The 21,448-nt window shown below is 47.1% G+C and overlaps 1 protein-coding gene across 1 annotated transcript; it reads right to left on the reverse strand.

The window, feature by feature from the left end:
* Positions 1–2,258: 2,258 nt before the first annotated feature.
* LOC306816635 (TOG array regulator of axonemal microtubules protein 2-like) lies at positions 2,259–20,289 on the reverse strand. The gene is made up of 14 exons (XM_079333050.1): positions 20,028–20,289; positions 18,618–18,706; positions 18,048–18,198; positions 16,776–16,940; positions 14,528–14,660; positions 12,931–13,036; positions 11,945–12,180; positions 10,285–10,437; positions 8,973–9,090; positions 7,910–8,013; positions 6,353–6,557; positions 5,560–5,776; positions 4,405–4,491; positions 2,259–2,626 (listed from the first exon to the last, which is right to left on the reverse strand). The coding sequence occupies exons 1-14, from the start codon at positions 20,233–20,235 to the stop codon at positions 2,391–2,393; spliced, it is 2,208 nt and encodes a 735-aa protein (XP_079189176.1). The 5' UTR covers positions 20,236–20,289; the 3' UTR covers positions 2,259–2,390.
* Between the last annotated feature and the right edge of the window lie 1,159 nt (positions 20,290–21,448).

A 21,448-nucleotide genomic window follows, 5' to 3' on the forward strand; every position in this document is an offset into this window, starting at 1 on the left:
ATCCTAGTGAAGCTTTGGCAATTATACTCTTCCCATTCACCTTTATACAAAGACACTTCAGGTTTCTCCCCACACTTGCAATGCTGGCAGTCGCTGTTTCCCATTTACTGTTCTTCCCCAGAGAGTGATGGTACAGCTACTGCTTTGAAACAAAAGGCCCTGACATCTGGATATCCTGAAGGAGCATGAAATGCTGATTAAGTGTTAATATTGGTAGCTACCCAGATCTTCACTTACCAGTACTCTCAAGCACCAGCAGGAGGGCCAGGCATCATTCTGTCCGTGGATGTTCGTATTGTTGGTGTGCAAGAGCAATGACTTTGAGGAGGGATAAAAATGCCCCTATTCAAACAGTGGGTGTGAAAGGAGATGTGAAGTTTCACTGCCTTTTCTAGGATATTTTAGAAAGATCTAAGAGACTATCAGGGCATGGAGAGGGTCCCTGATTTTGTCTCCAGAGGAATCCCCATAGGACACATGCACTCTGCTGGTGATGGCAACCCCATAAGCTCACAGACTAGTTTTCACTGCAAACACGCCACCCTTCCTGGGCTTTACTAGGCCAGGACTAGACCCATAGCTAAACAAGCACATAGAGTTTGACATACTGTTTTCCCTTCAGAAAAACTAACACATTCACATACATTTTCTTCTGTAACATCAGAAGCTGGTAACCAGGAGGATTTTGCTGTCAAAAGGCTACGGTTTGCATTGGGCCCAAAAGTGTTTTTCCCAAAGGCAAAGCAAATTGAAATGTGAAGTTTAAAATCTTAAAATGATGATGAAAGGAAACTGCAAAATCATTTCTGGAAAGGCAGCACAGTCAATGATCATACAGCCCACCAAGAGCTGCAGCTGAATCCAGAATTGCGTGTTCCAATTATTCAGGAATTCATTACACTGGCAAGCACTGATCCATGGTAACAAATTATCCCATTCCCCTGGGCTGAATGGATCCCAGGCTGGGATAAAGATTTGAGAAACCATTGACAAATGTTATTGACCTCACAGTCCACTCATCCTCCTGCAAACAACTGGGATTGAAGACACCTCTGAGACAGATCTGGGTCAGATTGCAAAGGAGCAAAGCTTTGTGATTTGGGAACACTTCTCTTTGTTTCTCTGCGCAGGCCTTTTGTGAGCACAGAATACATCTAACAAGAAAATTTAGACTATACAGGATCTGTTGGTTCCATTATTCCCCAAACATGTCAATGGGTGGCCCCATTAAAATTCCAAGTTATAAACTTGGAATTAGCAGCACAAATGACACAACATGCAAAAGAGGAAGAGGAGAGGCCAAGTGAAGAAAGAATATGGTGAGACACTGGCACATCAAGTGAGCTGCACTCTGATAACCTCCAAACTATTAGGTCCTGGACTCACATCCTCTGCTTGTTTGTTTAAAAAAATAATTTATTTAAAATATAAAAATCAAAACATGTGATCAGAATAAAATATATACAATTCAAAATAAATCATCAAAATTTAAAAAATACAATCAAGATACATTTATTAAAACCTTCAGCTAACTATCAGAACATATGTACATCTGTAGCTACACCAGGTAATGCATAAATTCTTTTCTTCAAAAACTCTTTGGATAGGCAGCAGCTTCTTCCTGAGCTCAGAGGAAAGAGAACTCTTCTGGACCAGAGGCAAGGACTATGTGGCTAAGACAATATAGGAAACTTCCAGGAAAACCTTCTTGGCAAGAGTCAGGTCTGCAAAGTGAAGACACAAAATGTAACAGAGGTCGCAATGCAAACCTAATGCATGAAGGTCCCCATTCCATGGGATACATTTCCTGGAAACCTCTAAATAGCTGCCCAGGGAAACATGCTCCTGCCAGCAGCCCCTTGGGGCAGGCCAGGGCCACACCCTGACCCACTTGCACAGAGCTCCCAGGGCAACAGCCTGGCCTCTGGGCTGCCCTGAGACAGCAGGGAGCCCAGAGCCCTGTGCTTCCAGCAATGGCTCAGCTGCACATGCAGCCTCCTGCTCGCTCCTCTCCCTGACCCACAGATGAGCAGCCCTGCAGCTCCACGGGGCCCTGGGAGCAGCACAGCTCATGGCAGGGGGCACCTGCAGGGCAGAACTGTTCCCTGGCAATGTGCACAGGCTCTTCAGGCTGCCACAAGACCCTTCCTCCTGCCAGAAAGCGGCCCAGCTCCCACCTTACCTCTCTGTGAGGCTGAACCATGCTGGGCCTTCACCTTGTCCTCAGTCTGGAGTTGCTTCAGGCCCCCTGAACTAGGAAGGGCAGTGGAGAGAGCAGGGGCAGATGCACACCCTTCCTCAGTATTTTGTCATTTTTGGCACAGCTAAAACGTCAAATCCGGTGGTGTCCATCTCATCACTTGGTCAGCTTGCTGGAGAACACCAAGCCTTCACCAGCGCAAAATGCTGCAGAGCTTTACCCACACATGTGGGGGCTGGCTGGCAGCACACTTCTTCATTTTGGTGCCCATCACCTGGTAGAGGGCAGAGGTGAGCCTGGTGAGCACTGTGCGGACCTTGGCGCTGTGGAAAGACAGTGCCTTGTTCTCCAGCAAGGACCAGAGCACGGGCAGGGCGCAGCGCTGGACGACTTCAGGGCTCCTGGCATGAACTTCTTCCACCAGCTCTGCCGGGACAGAGACACAAGACTCTTATCACCAACCCCTATGTAAACAAAGATCTACCCCTAGTTTTGCTTCTTGGAAGCCTCTCTGGCTAAGAGCAGTGAAATAGCACACAGAGTCCCACGATCCAGAAATGGCCAAAGCAGCTGATCCTCCCCAAAACAGAACCACTAACTCCTCAGGACTAATTTCTCCAAATGGAGCCTCGTAACTGTGGCAGAATTTGTACATGTACTAGATCATTTCACAATCTGTTTCCGCATCAACAAAGACTGAAATGTCAATGTGCCTTTTATTTCCATTTAGAAGTTTTCTAAACCCACACTGAAGATTTGGAAATGCATTTGGCATGCATTGGAAATAATTGAGAGATTTCTAACACAAAGATGATTCCATTTTGGTGACCCATGATGTCAAGTGCCAAAACTCTAATCTGGCTCTTCCCTTTGCTCAGTGGCACATAGTAAAAGGCAGTATTAGACCACACTTTCAAACTCTAGCCCACAGAGATGGGTGCTGCTTGACAGTTGGATTAGAAACATCACTGACTAGCTGGTGTCATTGGCAGAATGTTTTTGTGGTTTCCGACAAACAGCTGTTTCAAACCTCAGGGTGTCTTAGATAATTACCCAGACCCCATTGCTGTGGTATTTGAGCATTTCCACATTTTAATGGCATTTTCCCTTCCAATGTTAACGGCATTTTTTTACAATGTGCACTGAAATACCAGAATAGAGAGAGAAAAATGCTACACAAGGGTCTGAAATTTAACCAAAACACGAGTGTTTTCTCACATTCTCCCTGAAGCCTGCTCCCTGCTAATTTTCTGAACTGCACTATATGAAACACAGCCAAAAATTTACTAACCAACAGGCTCCTTGCATGCAAAATAACTCCAAAACTAAATTCCCTCTTCCTGGAGATCTACCTTATTCAAACACTCTTTAAAGGGCCTGTGACATTCCCAATCACTGAACATTGCCCTTTCAAGATTCCAATGAAGATACAAAGTGTATGAAACTTTCCATTTAGAGATGCTGGCACACTTAGCAGTGAATTTAGACCCAGTTGAAGCAAGGCTATAAAGCATCTTGTCTACTGTATATTAAGATTATCATTTTTACATTCCTTGCTGACATAGCAAGCTCCTTGAGGAATATATTATCAGCTGCATTTGCAGCATTTTGGACAGCACTGACACAAGAAGACACTGTTTGAACATGCTCAGTCCAATGCCACTTTGACAGCACAGGCAGGGAGCCTCAGCACTCTGCTTCTGCCCCTCTGCCACCAAAGGCTGCCTTGCACCAAATCCGTGCCTCTAATCTGTGTGTTGAGTTTTGACCTAAGCTGTGACCCCCAGGCACTGCAGGGTTCAGCCTCAAAACATTCCAAGAATAAAACAATAATTCTGTAAGGACAAAACAAATGGATCCCTGCAACAGCACTTGCCATCATTTTCCCTAAAGGATCATAGATGTCCCCGAGCTTCCAAGAGAGGAGCCAGTTGGGTATTTTTAGCCCCTGCCTTTCCTGCAGGTGGGTTCTGAGATGCCCCAGTGAGAGCTCAGCCCCCAGACCGAGTGCTGCCCCCATCTCAGGTGCTGCACAGCTCTGCAGCAGCCAGGGAAAACCTGCCAAACACACCTGCCATGGGGATTGGGCAGGAGGGACGAGCTCAGCACCCCCAATTTGGAGCAGTTGCTCTACTGTCCATTCACAGGCACTCCCTGTAAATACTCCCTAGGAAGAGCTCTTGTCTTAGAAGGGGAGCCCATACCTGTGATCCGCTCTGTGATATCCAGAAGAGCTTGTCCACTCAGTTGACCCCATTGGTGGCTGAACTCTTTCATCAGTGATACTTTGTCTACAGGAGAAACACACATTTCTGCTCACTCTTCTGAGGTCATAGGAGAAAGGACAGTGGGGAGGGAAAGAGCAGGGCAGCCCCAATATATAAGCTCAAGTAGATTTCTGCTGATTTTTGAATCCTTTTCTTCTTTCCTTCCAGCCTATTTGTGAGGGGTTTAAATTCCCAAAGAAAAGCTCTCCTTTCACATTTGTAAATGCAAAGTTTTCTGCTGTACCAGGAGCTATGTTAAACATTTCACATCAGGGACCCCAAGAGTTCAACCACACATAAGCAGTGAAAGGGTTTTGCATTCCAGAGCAAACAGGAAGAAGACCAGACTTGGGATACAGAAAGGCACTGGGTCAGGCAGTTCATGAGTTCACAGAGCAGCTGAACTCAAGAAAGTGGAAATTCCCTTGAAGATCTGCCTCTTTAACACTCCATTTTCCAGGCATATTTCCCCAGTGCAGCAGTTTCAGAGCTGACATAAATCTCTGCAGCAAAGGAATTTAGAGCAGCCCTTGCTTGTGTACAGCCACCCTGCCCCCATGCAACACAGCATGTGGAACAAGGCATCACTGACAGCTTCATTTCTATCTGTTTGTTTTGAGGAAATTAACTTGGTGAATCACAATTTTTCCTTTGAAAAAAAGACAAAGAAGGAAGGTGGAAAATAGGCAGCTAATGCCTACAAATGTGGAGCCTTCCAGGAGGCTGCTCTGTAGAACCTCTGATGGGCCAGTGTCCCTTCATGCCAACAGCAAAGCTATTCATTTGGAAAGTCAAATGAGGTCCAAGGAAACTCCAAAAACCCCTTTGCCTCTGAATTGTAGCAAAGCTCTAGTCCAGGACCTCTTCTCCAGACAAGCAGCACAGAGCCAAGGGCTCCTGGCACTTTTGGGAAAGGCTGACACATTCAAGCCTGTTGGGGGACTGGTGTCTAAGGACTGCACCTCCACAGCTTCTGGTGAATGTGAGCTGGAGCGTTCCACAGGCAGCAAGAGCTCTCCAGGCACTGTGTTCTCTTGTGTTAGAGAGGCAGAGACACAGCTGAGGAGAGTCTATGTCAGGGGTCAGCCTTACCTAAATGAGCAATGGATTCTTCCAGAGCGTTCACAGCTGCAGAATGAACCCCAGGATCCTTTGAGTTCAGGTTCTTTAGTATTCCTTCCACCAAAAGGACGATCACTGGGTTCAAGTCATCTTCCAGGATGGCTATGATTTCTGCCAGCACGTCCAGCGCCATCTGCTTCACTTTCTTGTGAGTGTCAGATATTCTCAGGACAAAATCATCAAAAATCTGTGGAGAGAAGAAGCAGCATGAAAGCTGGATTGAAATGTCCTTGTTTGAAGAGGGGATGTAGAAATGAGCATTCAGTACCCAAGAAGGGTAAACACTATCTTTACCACATGGAATAGAGACAGGGATGGAAATGAGAAGCTGGAGTTGTGCCTGTGCAAGACAGGTTGGAGTTTACAGAAGTATCCTTTTAAAAATACTTGGTTTAAATCAACCCAGCCTGATCCTTCTCTCAACCATCCAAACCCATGTTGTGTCTAGAGAGTAACTGCCATGCTTTCAGTGGCTGGATTCCCTTCACTTCACCCAGCTGGGGGTAGGAGACAGCAGAAGTTACACCAGTGGAAAATTCTGTCATCATCTGATGAACAGCACCAATAGGCAACTGCTAGATAAATACAGTTGGACTGAAAGAACTTACCCTGAAGCCTGGACCTGAATTAAATTGGTCTGGGTAAGAGGGACCAGCCTGTCCCAAACAGCCAGGATGTAGTGCCAAGACACACTGAATTAACTTTACTGCTACAAGTTGGGAGAGGAGCTAAAGGGAAGGAACAGTGAAGATATCCTACATACTTGGACAATGTTAGTGGCGACGAGCTTGGGGCTGCTTTTGCACAGGTCTAGGAGGAGTGCCACTCCTTCCATCCGTGCCTCAAACCCCTTGGCCTCCAGGAGATCGTAAAGCTTCTGGAGCGTCTCCGTTTCATCCCTGGCTGGAGGTAACGTGACCTGGGCTTTTGGACGCTGTAGGAGGCGTCCATCAGAGGTCGACTTCACCCTGGGAAATAAAACCAAATTCTGACTTGTTGGTTATATCTGGTAATATCTGCAGATAATTGTGAGCAAAACATCTAGAGGAGCTTTCCTAATCATGTGATCTCAAGCTAGAAAATCATGAGACTCTGAAAAACAACGTGGACCTCATAGCAATCATTATGGGAGACTGCAAGTAACATTCTCGCCAGTGCTTACTCAGGAAAACCAAGGATGAGATGCATCTGATCTATCTTCAGATGGCTTCCCAAGCACACAGGTCACATTGTAGTGTGGGGAAAGAGAGACACTACTGCCAAGTTTAAATGCCTCCTCATACAGGAGGTGTGTGTCTTATAATAAGAAAACTCATTACTCCAGAGAAGTGTCTCTGCACCAGGCATGACAATCTGGAACAGGAGCTCAGATACATCTGAGCAGATGAACAGGGGCATATCTGAAGGATCTAGAAAATCAGTAACAGAGATAAAAAGAGAAGCCAGACATCCCAGCACTACGCTCACATTAAGTTTGTTTTCCTAGAGACTAGATGCACAGCTAAACATACCCACTGGGAACAATTTTGGATCAACCTGCCTCTTCCATGAGCATGGGAAGGTTCTAGCTATGCTACTGAGGCATGTGATCACTTTCCTGCCACCGCTGAGCATGACAGAGCTAAATATATCCTCTCTGTTATCAGAGGAGAACAAGTACAAGTAACTCTGTCATTGGCATGAAGAGACAGCAAGGACCAAATCCCTGTCTGAAATGCAGATTGCAGCACAGGGGGAAATCAACCAAACATCCTGTCCATCAAGCAAATTATTTGAAGGACAGGAATATCAAGACAGAATTGAGACATCTGTTGACCAAAGCTGCTCAGGAATTGCCTTGCTACTTACAACTCAAACTTGGTACTGTTTGAGGGTAAGAAAACTATGATTCAGCCAGGCCAAACCACTTGCATGGGAACTGCTTGTTTGGGGAACGGCATCTTGCTTCTAGACTGGGACTTCTCATCAAAACACCCAGCTGAAAAACACTCCACTCAGATACAATAAAACCCGGGTTGAATTTACTTGTCTCATATCTCTGCGGCAGAGATACGGCCCTCTCCTAGCTTGCACAACACTGCCCTTGCCACTGCTATGATTTTTCTGAGCTGCAACCAGTGGGTGTCTTTTTGTCACCTAATTTTTGTGGAAACTCCTCCAGAGAAGTTTGTTCAGTGTAATGCAGAAGTAGACATTATCATGGGGCATGTGTAGGGAAAGGAAACAATCTCTGGCCATCTCTGCCAGAAAGATTTTCCTGAGGAAAAGACATGTCCAGCCTGTCATGTGCTTTGTCACATCTAACAGAAGTGCTCAGTACCGCTGACTAGAAGGCAATGTGGTCTGGGGCTGCTTGGAGCCATCACTCCTCTTCTTCACAGGGCTCTTTACAGAGGGGAGTTCACTCTTCTGCTCTTCCATCCCCTACAAAGACAGAGAGAAACCGCACGAATCTTTAGAATATAAAATAGGAAATTCCCTGTTGAAAACACAAGTTAGAACCAGGATCACTACTACCAAGGCTTAGGGAAACATTTCCTAACTTACAGAAGGAAACAGGCCAGAGATTCAGTGATGCCAACTCTTTGTTTGCAATAGCCCAAGAAAGGTTATGGGCGCTGCCATACTGAGCAGCAGTTTAAAATCCCAAACTCATGAGTCTTGAGCATAAATGGGAATAATGCAAACTGGTAGGCAACGAGTGTTCTTACAGAAAGCAGCAGAAAAATTTGAACTCTTTGGGTTGAGAGGTGTTCCATTGTGTTGGAAGGTAGTTCAGTTCAACCTGGCTCTCCCTGTTCCTGCACAAAGGCACTCCCTTTTATTATGCAGATAAAAAAGAATAAAAAATTCCCTCCCAAACAAACAAATAATTTTGCACCGGATGGTGCTGAATTCACCAAGCTTCTTCCAGCTCCACAGTTTTTGACAGGAGGGCAATATTCCCAGAAGACAGACAGTAATTGTAGTAATTAGGATCGATTTGCACATTTTTTGCAGTTTTGGAAATGTTGTTGGCACTGCTGCTTCCAATGTCTTTTGCACACACTCTTATCTTCAGAAGCACCATTCTCACTTAATTGCTTTACTGGGGGCACAGTAGGGAGGGCGCAGAGGGGGGTTACCCTTAAATGTAAACCCATTTTCTCCTCTTCCCCTTTCCTGTTTGTGACCAATATTCAAAATATTCAAAAGCCCACTTTTTCCCGAATAATATCAGTTCCTCTGTGGTCTGCAGATGAACAGGGATTAACAGCTCATTCCCAGGAGCAAAATGGTTCAGCAGAAGAGGAACGATATAAAGACAGGTTTGGTATGTTTGATCTCCTATTAGCAATGGCAATACTTGCAGAAAGGAGACATTTCTCCTGCCAAACACTTACTCTCTTCTTCATTCTTTTCAGAATATCTTCCAGGTCACGGGCAGGAACGGATCGCTCCAAAAGCATTTTACCTTCTTGGTGATTCAGCAACATCTTCACCATCTCCTGTCCATAATGCCTATGGAAAGATGGAAGGAAGGCGAAGGAAGGCAAAGGAAGGAAGGAAGGTGAAGGAAGGAACGAAGGCAGGAAGGAAGGAAGGAAGGCAGGCAGGAAGGCAGGAAGGAAGGCAGGAAGGAAAGCAGGAAGGAAGAAAAAGAAAGAAAAGTGAACAAACAAATGAAGACTGTTAGCAGAAGAGGCTGATACCTTAAAATCATCAGGTGCAATCCTTGCATAAGAAGGCATTGCCTACTCAGTAAAGAGAGAAAGAAAAACACCATTTCATTCTGAAACTGTGGGTGTGCTTCTGTGGAATCAAAGGATCCCACAGAGCATGGAAACCCATCTGCTTTGTTATAAGATCCTATTAGCAGTGCCTTGCTGCCATTGCACAATAATTTGCCTTTCTTTAACTGTCAGGGAAGCCAGAACAAAACATCTCATGCTTCCTATTAATAATTCTATACTATATGTATGCACAGGGGTACTAGTTTCTCTTGTGTCCTTGGCAGCTATTAATGGGAATTTAATAATCAAATTAAGGGAATTTGGTGGTTTGGGTTGATTTTGCCACTAGGAAACCACAGTTTTCTTCAAGAAATTTGGAAGTCATCGAGCCACAGATAACAGTATTCTAGAAATTTGCAGAAGAGGTTTAGAAAGACTGAATACATTGGCTAAAGAGCCTTGAAATATTTCTAGGAAAGCCTTAAGTTAATGAGAAATAGATGTTTGGATCCTTCAGAGATGAACATTAGACAACACTTTGCCTTTGTATTGTGCACCTAAGACCAAAGAAAACTGTTTGACTGGCTAATCGGAGCTCTTTTGATCTCAGGAAAGAATCCTTCAAGTTACAGGAAGTTGGCAATGCTCCTTCAGGCTGGACAACCTCAGATTACCCAGTAGTCACTTCCACAGGCAACCCAGAGCAGTGGTCACAGCACCAAGCCTGACAGAGCTGGAGAAGCGTTTGGACAATGCTCTGGGGCACATGGAGTGACCCTTGGTGTATCCTGCCCATGGCCAGGAGCTGGACTCGATGACCCTGATGGGTCCTTTCCAACTCAGGGTATTCTATGATTCTGTGGCCCTTACCCACACAACGACATGACAATATTTCCTGTGGTTTCCACTCTTCTGTGGTTTTACCTTTACAGACAGACCCTGACAGTTTTCCTGTGCTAGGAGGTGAACTGAAGATGGTTACCTTGTGTCCTGGTGACGGTCCTGAGCCAGTGTCCCTGCTGCGTGCACCAGCCTCCCAGCCCCGGCTGTGCCTGCGAGCTCCGTGACTCCAATTCTCTCCAGCAAGGACAGCAGCAGCTCGGCCGCACACTTCCGCACCTGCACGTGGCGGCTCCTGGGAAGGGAGAGCAAACACTGGGGCACAGGGACAAGGAGCAACAGCAGCACAGGCCTGGCCAGAGCGAGCTCCCTGTCATTGCTGGGGGAAGGAGACCTGGGCTCTCCCTGACACTTTAGACACCTATAGAAGCTTCTGTCCTCAGATAAACCCAAAGTTAGCATTGCACACAAGGACTGCCTGCAAGGACGAGGGAGGAATTCAGTCTTCCTGCACTATCTGATACTCAATTTCTGTCCCACAATTTACTCTGAGAAAAATTAAAGACAGAGATCACATATGACTTCTTTAGAAATGAAAGACAATTCATGCTGACCCATCAGAGGGCACCAACTACACAGAGCTTCAGCAGGACTGAGGCTCTTTCCAGCCATTTATCCCCAAATCTGCAGACTTCTGGAAAAAAAAGGCAGGGAAAACACGCCATGGGCCGTGAAGTTGCAGAATATAAAGCAATGCAGCCTGTTTCTTCTGTGAGGCTTGGCAAGGGATACATCTGAATGTTTTACCCTATTCCAAAGCTGAGGAATGAGTGGCAGTCATTTTAGCCAGGTTGTCCTGTTCTAGAGAGTGTCTTTTGGCAATTATCAGGCCCAACACCAACACTCAAGGCAGCATTTGCATCAGCTGTTGCATAGCATTTGGCTTGTGAAGCTGTCTGTAAAATGATTCATCATCTCAAGGCTAACATGAAACACCAGTTTGAATTGAAAGTAGAGCTCAAAGGACAGGACAGTCATACAAGACTCCTTTTCACAGGAGCTGCACCTGCTGTGCAGGCTGTGCCACACCCAGCACATTCTCCCCCACGTGCTCCATGGTCCAGCAAGTATCCTTCTTATTTATTAAGATAATAGCATAATGAGGATTCATGGTTTTTCCCAGGGCCTCTGTGGTTAGTGCTGTGAAATATCAAAGAGCGCTCACAGCTGCAATTGCAATCTTCCCACAAAAGCACAAGGCTCTATCCTTAGGCTTTGCAGGCACTTTCACTTCCCCACCATTCACCACATTTAGGCAACTCTGACAGACTGGGAGAACTCCAGGAAGCAGCAGGAAGCTGAGTCATAGGAGGTTTAGGTTGGATATCAGGAAAAGGTTTTCCACCCAGAGGGTGGTTGGGCACTGCAACAGGCCCCCCAGGGCAGCGGTCACAGTACCAAGCCTGACAGAGTTCAAGAAGCATTTGGACAACAATCTCAGGCACATGCTGTGACCCCTGGGGTGTTTGTGCAAGGCCAGGAGCTGGACTCGATGATCCTGATGGGGCCCTTCCAACTCCCCATATTCTACAGTTCTGTGATTCTGAGAATTCATGGGCTGCAGGAGGGCAGAAATAGGGGACAAGAGGAAAGAAACGAGGTGGACTGGAGAATCCAGTCACTGATCTGACAGAAGATGCAGGATACAGGACCCTTCCCTCCCACCATTCCCATTCTTTCTCTCATCCCTTGCCCCACCTGCACGCTAGAAGGCGAAGAATATCACTAGAAGAAGGACCTACCTGATTCCACTGTCCAGGAGAGAAGTCATTGCTCGTGCAGGAGTCACATTCTCCACCATGATCTTCAGGGTCTGGCTGGCTGCTTTCTCAACAAACTCTGGGGAGTTACGCAGCATCTGGAGAATGACCCGAACCACCTCATCCACCTCAGAGTCCATGTCGTGCTTCAAGGTGGCAAAAAACTCTCCCAGAGTGACAATGGCCGAGTAGGACACCTTTGACCGGAGGTTGGTCACCTGGGGAAGTCATGAGGGGAAACATAAGAATCACTTTGAAAAGGAAACCAGTTGCCTTAGACAAAAGTCCTAGAAGATGATGACATGTCCCACTGTGTCCAGAGGAACGCAAAAGCACAATAAGAGCAAAAGAGCACCAGCACAGAAAGGAATTTACTCTGGCACCAATTTCTGGCCTCAGACCTGCTTAGTGCAGGCCTAAAACTAAAAATTTCACTAAAGTGATTTACTTAACCCTTCTATAATGTCAATTGCTTTGATTTTAGGCCATTGTATTTGAAAAAAAAGAACCAAATAAAAGCAAGGGCTGCTTTCAAACCATAAAGGCACAAGCCATAAGGATAAAGAGTCATGTGCTTCTGTTCAAAAAAGCAACACCAGCAGTTGAAGCACTCAGCCAGGAAACAGAAAACACAGACCTAGGTCTACAGACTAATTTGCAGAGTTGAATTACAGCTCGGGCAGAGATTAGGACTCTGGCAAGTAATATAATTAGTATATATGCTTCTGCATGTGCACATTTCATTATAATGGCAGCTGACTCAAAGATAAGTGTCAGATACCTGACCTACCAGTAAATACAGCTACTTGTGCACACAGATCCTATAGATAGCTGACAGACATTAGAAATACAAGGTATAAAAACAGAAATGGAGGCAGTCTCTGAGCACACATGGAAATGAACAATCACATATCTACTCAACACACTGTGCATGAAGTACAGGGGACAATCCAGAACAATATTCTCACCTCACTGGTAACTGCCAAGCAAATGTCACGAAGTCTTGAAAGCAGGACTTCTGAATGGGACCCAGCCAGGTGTTTGAGGCTGACAAGTCCCTTCTCCTTCACCTCCCTGAAAGGCAAGTACCAAAAAGATTGATTTTTCTCTCCACCCAAGAATTAGGCAGCACCCTCTTAAATTACCATCCTGACAGCTCTGTCAAACAATTGGAAGTACTTTCCAAGGGGTACTTAATGAAATCATTGAGCTCCTTGCCACAGGATGCTGTGGCTGTCAAAAGCATACAGAAATCCACAAGGCAAATAGAGGGGTTTCAGAGTCTTTATTTATGGCTGTTTTAGAAGACAGCCTTTCTAAAATCTCTGTCACCATGTCCAGTCCCTATGTCACTGCTTCCTAGAAGCTGTCAGACTGGCCCATGCTGCTGCTCTGTGTCACCTCCCTGCACCTGTCCCTAAGACACAATCCCACTGGGCTGTTACTGGGGCATTTTCCTTCTTTGCCAGCCCCAGCAGGCAGCTCAGCAGTGAGAGTCTGCACTGGTACTCTGGAGCTGAGTTTCCACTCTACAATCTAGGCCTGTCTGCCACCCATTCCACTCCACCTCTGCATTCCCCAAAAAAGCAGCTGGATGACCCAGAAGATTCCATACCTGAGCAAGAACAGTTGAAACTCTACCTTTTTCCAAAATCCCCTACCTAAAACAATCCCCACAACACCAACATGTTATTGAAAAGGTGCAAACAACTCTGTCTCTCAGCAGTTGCTCTGTGCAGACCCTGAGCTACAGGAAGGTGTGTGAGGTATCAGGGCTGCAACACAGGGCTGGAAACTGATCCCACAGGCACCACTGAGTGTCACCAAAATGACAACCAGTATCACCTAACATTTGTAGGCTTATCACCTCTGTGCTTCCTTCTGTCTGTGTTTAATTGTGGAACACATGGTGAGTATTGACCAAACATCTCAGGCCCATATGAAGCAGAGAGAAGGAAAAGGCTGAATTCCAAAAGTGCAAGATTCCTAGAGGATTTAATTTCTATTTCCTTATCTTCAGACATGATCCCTTCAGGAGTAATGACAGGCTAAGGGTCTTGAAAGCACAGCTCAGACCATTTCTCAGAAAGAGGAACTCCCTGGAGCTGCTTCTGGGACTCACATGCAGGAAGTCACAGGGAGACCCTGTCACCTGCCATTGCTGTCAGCAGTGGGACCAGAGAGAAATCTTACTCAGTCCCACTGGGCCAGTGCCCCAGGGCACCCAAATCTCTACACTCAGATCTGCTGCCCTCCTGCTTCTGCCTTCAGCCAGCAAATCATCTCATCCCATGGCTTCCCCTCTTCCCTCAAGATTCCCTTTGCAGCTCCATGGAGCAGCAGGCAAAGCAAGGAAACAGCACAGACCTGCTGCAGCTGGAGCACAGCTGCAGACCAAGGCCAAGAAAAGGCTGCTCTCAAATCTTGATCCTCTCAGTGCCTCTGGAGTGGTTTCCCCAGTGCCCTGTGGCCCTCTGGGCTGTTGGGCCTCAGAGGCACCAGCAAGATTCACTCGAACCTCCCTTAGGGCTGAGGGGGAGACAGAGTGAGCGGGGCCTTTCTTACCAGTCATCGCTGCGGAGCTGGGAGAGTGCCTGGAGCAAGGACTGCTGCGGGTCAGGAGAGGCTGTATCCTTGTGCCCATGCCCACGGAGCAGCTCCTCTCGGCGCTGGGCACCAGGGGCCCTCTGCGAGGTCACTGTGAGGAGAGGGTCAGCCCTGAGCGCTGCAGCCCCGGGCAAGGCCCCGCCATGGAGCGGCTGCAGCCCCAGCTCCAGCCAGGGCTCCACGGGCTGCAAATGGCTCTGGCTCAGACACCTCCCTGCTCTCTGCCTCCTTGGGCTCCTTGCTTTCTGACAGCCTCACAGCTGGGCACAGCTCCGGGCTAAACCTGGCCACTGCCCACACAGCCATTGCCAGCTGCCAGGTGCCACAGGCAGCACAGCCAGCGGCAGGTTCCTGAGGCCGCAGAGCTCCCGCTCCTGCCAGACAGGGCCGAGCAGCAGCAATGGCCGCCCCAGGAGGGAACCCCAGGGACCTCTCTTGTCCCAGCACCCTGATTCCCCCAGCCCTGAGGACTGAGGCACTCTGCAATCCCTGAGCAAAGACCTGCAGCTGCCTCGTGACAGCACCAAGCCAAGCCGGAACAACCCAACCCTGCTGGGCCCGGCTGAATCCCCATGGAGCAGCTCCCAGGGAACAGCCAGAGCTGACCCTTCACCCCTGACAGCGCCTCTGCTCCCACTGACTTCAAATATTCTAGACAGCAGGCAGCTGAGTGCACACACATTTTAGCCTACTCTTGGGAAAGGAGTTGTTTATGGATTTTGTTCTTTCCAAGCATCAGGAATCTTTACTCTTTCTGAGGTACACACTGGCTGTATTTCAAAGATGCTGAGGTGAAATTTACTTGCTGTCAAATGGATGTGTTTGAACATTGTGCGATGCCTAAGCTTTCTCTTGTGGAAAAATGCGATTTCCAGTCTAGAAAGTTGATAAAAAAGCCTTCCAAACGCAAACTGAGGATAAAAATATTCAAATACAGATGCAAATTGTTGGCAGACACACTCTCTTGATAATCATTTCTCCTGGGTTTATCCTAATTGAATTATTTGGAAAGGTAAAAAATTTACAAGGTATGAGAAAAATCAGATGATAAATGCATTTGAAATGAAACCCATTTGTCATCAAAAGCACTGTCAAAATTTCCTGTTGTGCACTGAAAAGCTTATTTTCTAATGTGGAGATGAAAGCATGTGAGATGTCTAAAATGATGGAGTATAAATATGGCACAGAATCTAGATGAAGTGCTTTAGACTTGGTAGGGTTTTTGTGATACTTTGCATGTTCTCACAAATTATGGGGGACCTGTAACATCAAAAATATTCAGATGGGAACTAATCTGACTGTCACTGATGTAACCCTGTCACTGACATCAGCGATATCACTGCAGAAGTATGTAGACATGCACATCTAGATTCCATATGAATGGAGAGCCTCAGTCAGGCTAGTTCTGGTCAATTCTGAACATGGGAGTAGCATCACTAGAAAAGAGCATTCCAATTATCATTCCTAGCTTCCTTCTTATCTCACCATACTTGGGATCACAGCACAGGCAAGCTACCCACAAAGAAGAGACAAGAGCCATTAGGGACTGTCTCCTGTGCATTTCCTGCAGGCAACAAACAGCCTGGGAGCACCAGGCAGCCCCTCCTGGCTTTCATCTGCTCCACACGGCCACTGTATTTGGGTGTGCTGACACAGGAGGCATTGCTTGTTCCCTCTTGGCATTGCAGGCCGTGGGATGGCAGCAGCCAGGAGCCATTGGGCACTTCTGGGAGCAGCAGCACGACGGCACCAAGCCACTGACTGCCATGCAGAGAAAAGCTTTGCTGGGACAGCAGAAAAGCTGGCTGCAGAGCTGGACAGCAGCACAGGCAGAGGACCCCGATGGTGAGTGGACGGTACTCGTAGGTGCACAGTGAGCACAGCCTGGCACACTGCTCCACAGCTCATCCCTGCAGTTACAGCTGCCTCCTGGCACCAGCACTGGACTTTGGACTATCAGGATGGGCAAAAGCCAGAGCTTAGGCCTTTACCACTGCTTTGTCCAGCTCAACTTTCCAGTGGATCCCTGAGAACCAACTGCTGCAGTACTACCAAGCTGGAGGAACTCAAAAGTAGATTTGCTGTTCATTCTCAGGATAGGCTATGGACCAAAGAACCCAGCTGTGCTGGCTGAGGCAGGAGGCAGTTTGTGCTCCTTGTGATAGAAAAACCCGTGTGGGCAAAAGCTGCCATGGAGCAGGCTTACCTGAGGAGTTGCATGGGACAGTGCCTTCCTCATGGATCATAGGCACACTGGGTGGTAAGGGCACCTTGTCCTGCTTCCTCAAGACCTTCTTCTTCTTCAAGGCATTACCAGGGTGTTTTCTCTGAACATTGGAAGCTGTGCCATTGACAGGTGGTAGGCTAAAACCTGCAGGGATCAAAGAGGAGCTTGTAAGTGGAGGGTGCAGGACAGAGTGACGATGCAATGGGCCAGAAAACTTGCTGGGGCTGGGTATCATCTCTTTGTTATCCCAAAGAAATTCAAGTAGAATGCTGGCACACTAACATGGGACAAGGATCACAGAATCAAAGAATCTGAGAAGAGTTTGGATTGGAAGGCCCTTTTAACCACCATCTAGTCCAAACCCTGGGAGCAGGGATATTTTCATCTACATCAGGTTCCTAGAGGCCCATGTAAACTGGCCTTGAATGCCTTCAAGGATGGATCAACAACAGCTTCTGTGGGCACACCCTTCCAGCATTTCATCACCTTCATAATAAAAAATTCTCCCTAATATCTAATCTAAATCTATTCTTTTCTAGTTTAAAACCAAACTACAGTAATGCTTCCCCTAAGAAACAAGGAAAACCCAGTGTTGCTTTGCTTTTGCTTGCCTGTTTCAGAGGCTGGCTGGGGAAGTTCCCAAAAGAAAGTGCAGCTAACCCTGCGTGATGCCCTGGGGCTGGTTGCTGCCCCGAAGGTCCCTGCTGCTGCCCTCGGGGCAGCGCACACAGCGCTGCAGCCAGAGCCCCCAGCCGGGATTCACTCAGGAACGGGAACGCTGCTGGCTCCTGGGCTACAACAGCAGCACTATCCCGGGGCTCCAGCACAGCTCTGCAGCGCCAGCTGCTCAGCAGGGGCTGGGGGGAGAAGGTTCTCTGGTGTTTCCATTAGGAGGAGTTGAATTTGGTTTCTTCCAGGTTGCACCTTGGTTGAAAAGTATTCTTCTGGACTCACCTTCCCTGGAAGCTGCTCTCCAGGAAAGAGTCTGAAGCCCCAGTCGACTTTGCAAGAGGAAATTTTCTACTCTGAAAGACTTTAGAGATGAAGGTGGGAAGCTGATATTCTGTTACTGACTCAGTGAGGCCTTGGGCAAGACACTTCATCTCTCTAGATTTCTCTTTGGGGAATGGAAATCAATCCTATGCAAGCTTCCGCTCAGATGCAAGCAGAACAGCCCCCCAGTCTGATTGCAACACTGTGCAAAGGGCAAGCAAGTGGTCAAAAAGGACCACAAGTGTAAGCAGCACTTACTTGCTTCAGGTGCATCCCCGGGCTCAACTGTCTGTGGAGGCAGCTGCAAGGCTGTTTTCTCTTCTCTCCTTTTCTTCATCTCTTTCTCAAAAACCTCCACATCCTTTGGCTCTAAGTTCTTTTCAGCCAACTTGCACAATGCAGCACGGATCTAGTTGCAATGGAAATACATCACAGACTGTAAGCAGAGACACACAAACCAGGCACTACACCTCATCAGGAGCACAGAGTCCATAGAGTGCCACAGACTTTAATCTAGCTCCACATACATTCCAATAGTTTCAGGAGAATGTCTCCCATCCTCACCTTGGTAGTTACACACAGTGAGGTGGAATACTTCAGTCCCATAACATAAAGAATGCTTCAGGCATGACCTTAGCACCATCTGCAAACCAGTGACTTTGGCATCACTGGAAATAGCCAAGCAATTGCTCTGTAGCTGTCAAATACATTCCCAAGAGAGTCCCCATGCCCCAAGAGTGGAAGATTAGGATTTTCAGGGATATTTTGGGCCAAGCACTAAACAGTCACTGGAAAGGAAGTCTGCTCATCCCTGTCCTTATCCTTTACCTTTCCAAAGCCGTCCCTCAGGTCTTTGTCACTCGTAAGACTGCTGGGATGATCCGTCTCCTTGGCCTGGCTCAGTGGGAGGCCTGGTACTGGAAGCAAAGATTCCTGTAAATCTCTGGCAGACTTCGCCCCCCAAAAAACATCATGCTGGGCAACAGGCAAGACAGGTTCCAGACTGCAGAGGTCTCATAAGACACAGAGATGGTGCATGAGAGCAGCAAGGTACATACGCCTAGACCCTCTCCCAATGGATGGGCTATTGGTAGCAGATACGGCATTACTGTGTTGGCCAGGAGACTGAAACCTGCTGCATGATGAAGGTCTCAGCCCCCAATGCTGGAGACCCTCTGTGTTTGACAGAGAAGGGCAGAGATGGAGATTGCCCTTGACTGAGATTCTTATCTGCCCTTATGCTGATTTTAGTAAACATCTTCTTTCTGGTTCCTAAACAAAGTCCTGGCTTCTAATACCTGTATGCATTTAGATCAACATTTTATTCTCTTCCTTGGAATATTTTTGAGGACATCAGAAGAAAAGCTTAGGATTTCAGAAGTGTTACCCAAACATAAATTGTCTTCTTGACACTAGATAATTCATTTTCCCCAAGGATTTTAATTCTAAACTGTATGAGCTTGGGCCACTTTTGGGCTAGCACGACTAAAGGCTGATTTTCTTAATGCCAGTAGAACAATGTAATACATTCTGAAATACTCTCCAACATAGCTGTTAAAAAGTGGCAGCAAAGTAGAATAAACCAATGTTGTAATTCAATATTTTTTGAATTTTTTGAATTTTTTGAGGTTAGTAAGAAAGGAGAGTTAGATAGAAGCTTTGAGGAAGGAGGGCAATTCTGGACGGAAGACAAAACCTTGGAAAATAAGAGCATCTGGGAAGTTGGCAAGGAAACTACTGACTACAGGGCAACCTCCTTGGGAACACTGCAGTCAGTCAGATCTGCAAAATGGACACCCAAAATTTAACAAAGGCCGCAATGCAAACCTAAAGAATCTGAAGGTCCCCATGCCGTGGGACACATTTCCTGGAAACCTCTAAATAGCTGCCCAGGGAAACATGCTCCTGCCAGCAGCCCCTTGGGGCAGGCCAGGGCCACACCCTGACCCACTTGCACAGAGCTCCCAGGGCAGCAGCCTGGCCTCTGGGCTGCCCTGGGACAGCAGGGAGCTCAGAGCCCTGTGCTTCCAGCAATGGCTCAGCTGCACATGCAGCCCCCTGTTCCTCTCCCTGCCCCACAGCTGAGCAGCCCTACAGCTCCACGGGGCCCTGGGAGCAGCAGAGCTCATGGCAGGGGGCACCTGCAGGGCAGAACTGTTCCCTGGCAATGTGCACAGGCTCTCCAGGCTGGAACAAGACCCTTCCTCCTGCCACAGAGTGGCCCAGTTCCCACCTTACCTCTGTGTGAGGCTGAGCCCTGCTGGCCCTTGTCCTCCTCCCTGGCAGGGACCCTGGGGGCAGCGCTGCTCAGCTGCCCCTGCCGGGGCTCCCGGGCCAAGGCCCCCTGAGCCGGCCGGGAGCCCAGGCCTCCATTCCCAGCGCCGGCGTTCCGCACATAGGTCTCCATGCTGAACAATTCAGCCAGTTTCCGTGGGAACAGAGGCATCCCAGGTCCTATTGCACACCAAGGGCTCTTTCCCTTCGTCCTCTGGGTCTGTGCTGTAGATCAGGTACAAGAGAAGTGAGTTAATTTAACTCATGCCTGTACTATCAACCCATCTAATGGATGGGGAATTCAAAGCTTATTTCAGTTACTGAAAAGATTGGCTGTTTTTTATTTTTCACGAAACAAGCATCAGCTGAATTTCTCTGAACAATGTGGAGATGGCAAGCCAGTAGAGAAGGGTTCTACAACTTGATGTGCTGCCCATTGCCTCTCCACTACTACAGGATCCCTTTCCTTCCAAGGAACTGGAAACTCACAGTGGTCTCTAGAATTTGACACAGTCTAGCAAGTAATTGTTTTCAAAAGTCATTTTCAAGGCCATTATTTCTGTAACTCCCACTCGGTTCTAACTTGGGTTTTCATTTTTGGGATTTTGTTTATTTCTCTTTACAACAAAGGAAGTGCTCGTACACAAACAAAGGCATCACGTGTTATATACACAAAAAAGCTTTGCTTTCCCCATTAGATATCCCCAGTAATCTGCAAGCCTGTAACTGAAGGGAATAAAGTGGTCATCCACAAGTTTCACTTTTGCTCTGCTTTACTCTTTGAAGGGTTTATACCCTGTCTTCCTTCCTGCAGAAGCACCTAAAACTAACAAAAACATGACCTGCCTCAAGACATTTCTGATTATGCCTAATACAAATGAAATGTTGATTAATTGGAATAGCAGAGGGTAGGTCATTCTAAAATACTCTTCAACAGGGACATTAGAAATAAGAAAACTAATCATTCTTTACATGGCTTCACACAGCATAAAATCATAGAGCAGCCAAGCAGTAAGAGGGGAAAAAGGGTCTTAGAACTGGATACTTTTCTCCTGTAGAATGTTCCGTTCAGTAAAAAAAGAGAGACAGGCAAAGTCTAGTGAGAACTGACATTTCTAGTTGAGAATGAGTCCAGCAAAAATGTCACCTTACTTACTGAGCAATACTTCTCCCCAGCTACACTAAGCCATCTACCTGCATATCAGCAATAAGGAGTCATTCCAAAGGGGCTGTACCCAGGATTTGGGCAGAAATAACCCTGAGCAAAAGGACTTGGTGGATCTTCTTCTGCATCAGCAAAATTATTTCTTCAAGTCTCATCACATTCCTATCAGTTCATGACCAGAGATGGCAAAGGAACAACAACAGACTTTCACTGAGGCTTT

The sequence above is a fragment of the Erithacus rubecula genome (genome assembly GCF_903797595.1).
Source record: "Erithacus rubecula genome assembly, contig: scaffold_761_arrow_ctg1, whole genome shotgun sequence".
Lineage (NCBI taxonomy): Eukaryota > Metazoa > Chordata > Aves > Passeriformes > Muscicapidae > Erithacus > Erithacus rubecula.